Below are 2686 nucleotides of genomic sequence, written 5' to 3' on the forward strand. Positions count from 1 at the left end.
CCAGGGCCTGGGCCCACCTGACCGGCGCTCTCCCTCAGACCAAGGAGAAATACGAGAAGTCCCTGAAGGAGCTAGACCAGGGCACCCCCCAGTACATGGAGAACATGGAGCAGGTGTTCGAGCAGTGCCAGCAGTTCGAGGAGAAGCGGCTGCGCTTCTTCCGGGAGGTCCTGCTGGAGGTGCAGAAGCACCTGGACCTGTCGAACGTGGCCAGGTGAGCGGCGCTGGGGCTGCCCCGCGTGGGGAGAGTTGCCGAGCTCCGGGCCGGGGCCGGCAGCGGTGGGGTCTCCCGGTGCGCCCTGTGCTGCGGTGACCGTGGGGCCAGGCCTCTGGGTGTCTGCGCCCGGCGGTCAGCCTGCAGGAGCTGGCGCCGCCGGCACGCCCCGCCCCCGCACGCGCTCTGGCCTGCAGGGAGGGCGCCTCGGGCGGCCCCGGGTCTGGCCCTGGCCGCCACTCGCCCCCAGGGTCCGGCAGCAGGACTGGCCTCGTGAGTTGAGACCCAGAAGCCAGGATCCCCCCTCACCCTCCCGCCGCGCTCCTGGGGGCCGTGTCAGGGCAGAGACCGCCCTCACTGCACCTCGCTGCCCTCCAGCGGGGCGTCTGGAGGTGGTCAGGGCCAGGGCTGGCCACGGGCAGTTGCCCGGCCTCCTGCACAGAGAATGAGGAGCGGCGGGGCCTGAGACGCGGGCCGGCCCCCGCTGCGTGTGTCTGGGCCCGTTCTGCCTGGCGCTGCTCCACCCTGGCGCAGCGGCCGCGCAGTGGCGGGGATGGAATGGGCAAGACGCGCCCTCCACCACGCTCCGGGGGCCGGGAGTTGGGGTCCGGTGGTGCAGCCCCCGGGCGGTCCTGCCTGTCCCGGCCCTGCCGTCTGCCGTCCTTCGTGGCCGGGCGGCCCCCCAGGCTTGTGGCGCCTTGGGGCGCACTGGCCCGTTCCCCGGCGCCAGTCCCCAGCACGGTCCCATCCGAGGGCCTGGGCGTCGGGCACCCCACACACTCCAGGAGGGCGGCCGAGGCCCGCGGGGCGGCTGTGTGCCGGGCGCACGGTCAGAGCTGGCCGCACCACACCCAGGGACGCCCCTGCCCACTGGCCACTTCCTGTGGGTGGGTGGCCTGGCCGCCTGACAGACAGCGCCCCCGTAGGGCCCCTCTGAGCTCACAGTGTGCAGCTTCCGGGGCGGTTCTGGTCCTGACTGAACGGGACAGATGGCGCCACGCTCGGGCAAGTGCTGTGCCACCGGCCCTGATTATAGCTGACGCGTCGGAGCCAAAGCGTGGCCTCCGCGGTGCGTCGCCGCGGCCGGCCCCGGCCCCTGGAGCAGGGCAGGGCTCGAGGCGCCCCCGGGGAGGCCGCCGGCCCGCCAGCCTCTCGCTTCTCTCTCCGCCTAGCTACAAGCACGTCTACCGCGAGCTGGAGCAGAGCATCAAGGCCGCCGACGCGGTGGAGGACCTGCGCTGGTTCCGCGCCAACCACGGGCCGGGCATGTCCATGAACTGGCCGCAGTTTGAGGTGAGGCCGGCTGCGGTGACCCTGCGGCCGGGGGGAGTCCAGGGGCCTGACCCAGGGCCTCAGAGTACTCAAGCTCGTGTCACCCGTTGGCCGCTGGCGTGCCCTCAGGGCAGGGGACACCCGGAGCCCCCGACTCCTCCGCCAGACGGCACATTCAGCCCCGTGGGTCAGGTTAATGCTCCTCTTTTCCCGTGTTCACGGTCTGAGCCCGCAGCATCTTGACACTGCAAAACATGAAAGCCGGCCATGGGGTCCCTCACACCTGGGCTGGTCACCAGGTGCCCCGTGGCCGCCAAGGGCAGCAGCAGCTACCAGTACTACCCCTTGTCCTCTCAGGGACACATTCTCCCGCCCGGTGGGAGGCCCGGGGGAGTCCCCGAGGGACGTGCCTCGAGCCAGCCCTGTGCCCAGTGTGGGGTGGGGTGGCATTGAGTGGCTGGGCCTGCTGGGGGCCCTGCCTGGTGCGGCTGTCCCCTGGCGCCCCCTGCTGGGGGCCCTGCCCGGCGCTGCTCCCCCAAGGCCCAGGGCCTTCCTGGGGGTTGGGGCCTGGGGTCGGAGTGCGGACCCTGCGCCCCAGCTGCGGCGCGGGGCAAGCACACCCCTGTGACGGCGCACCCTGGGCCTCGGGCTCCGGGAGTCACCTGCCAAGTGCTCCTGGGCCCAGGGTCACCCCGAGAGCCCAGAGGACAGAGTGACCTGAGGGGAAAGTTTGAGGCTGACCGCCGTGGGGGAGGCCGGAGCGCGGGCCTGGACCAGCCTGCGTGTGGCCGCGCGGGTGGCCGTGAGGGTCACGCTTGGCCTTCTCTGACGACTCTGTTTGTTTTCATTTTTCATGCCACGAGGATGAAGTAAGTTTCTCTCTGATGGCTTCCCGCGGAGTGGCGCGGGCCGGCCTCGAGGACTGTGACCTTGGCCACAGCCTGGTTCTGGCTGGGGGCCGCGGTGTCCGGCCGCAGCCGCGCCCGGCTGTCGCCTGCTGGCCTTGCTGTCCTCCGCTGGTCTCAGAGCCACTTGCTTGGGACTGACCGGCCTTTACTCCGCTGTGGGGCCGAGCTCTCCGTCAGCTATTTCAGCTGGCCCTCAGGGGTGGCCTGGACCCGGGCCCGCCTTGCCTCGCTGTCGCCTTCCTCCCGGGGCCTCGGTTTCCTCGCCGGCCGGGTGACAGCGGAGGCTGCTGTG

General features: G+C 71.7%; 1 protein-coding gene across 1 annotated transcript in view; it reads left to right on the plus strand.

Annotated features, from left to right (window-relative positions):
- Nucleotides 1–2686, plus strand: part of PACSIN2 (protein kinase C and casein kinase substrate in neurons 2) — a 12304-nt gene that overhangs the window by 6377 nt on the left and 3241 nt on the right. The window contains exons 4-6 of the mRNA XM_012735107.1: nucleotides 39–214; nucleotides 1387–1713; nucleotides 1786–1862. Of these exons, the coding sequence (XP_012590561.1) occupies nucleotides 39–214; nucleotides 1387–1713; nucleotides 1786–1862 (580 nt within the window). The remainder of the gene's footprint in view (nucleotides 1–38; nucleotides 215–1386; nucleotides 1714–1785; nucleotides 1863–2686) is intronic.

The sequence above is a fragment of the Condylura cristata genome, unplaced genomic scaffold, assembly GCF_000260355.1.
Source record: "Condylura cristata isolate star-nosed mole 26May11 unplaced genomic scaffold, ConCri1.0 scaffold00004, whole genome shotgun sequence".
Lineage (NCBI taxonomy): Eukaryota > Metazoa > Chordata > Mammalia > Eulipotyphla > Talpidae > Condylura > Condylura cristata.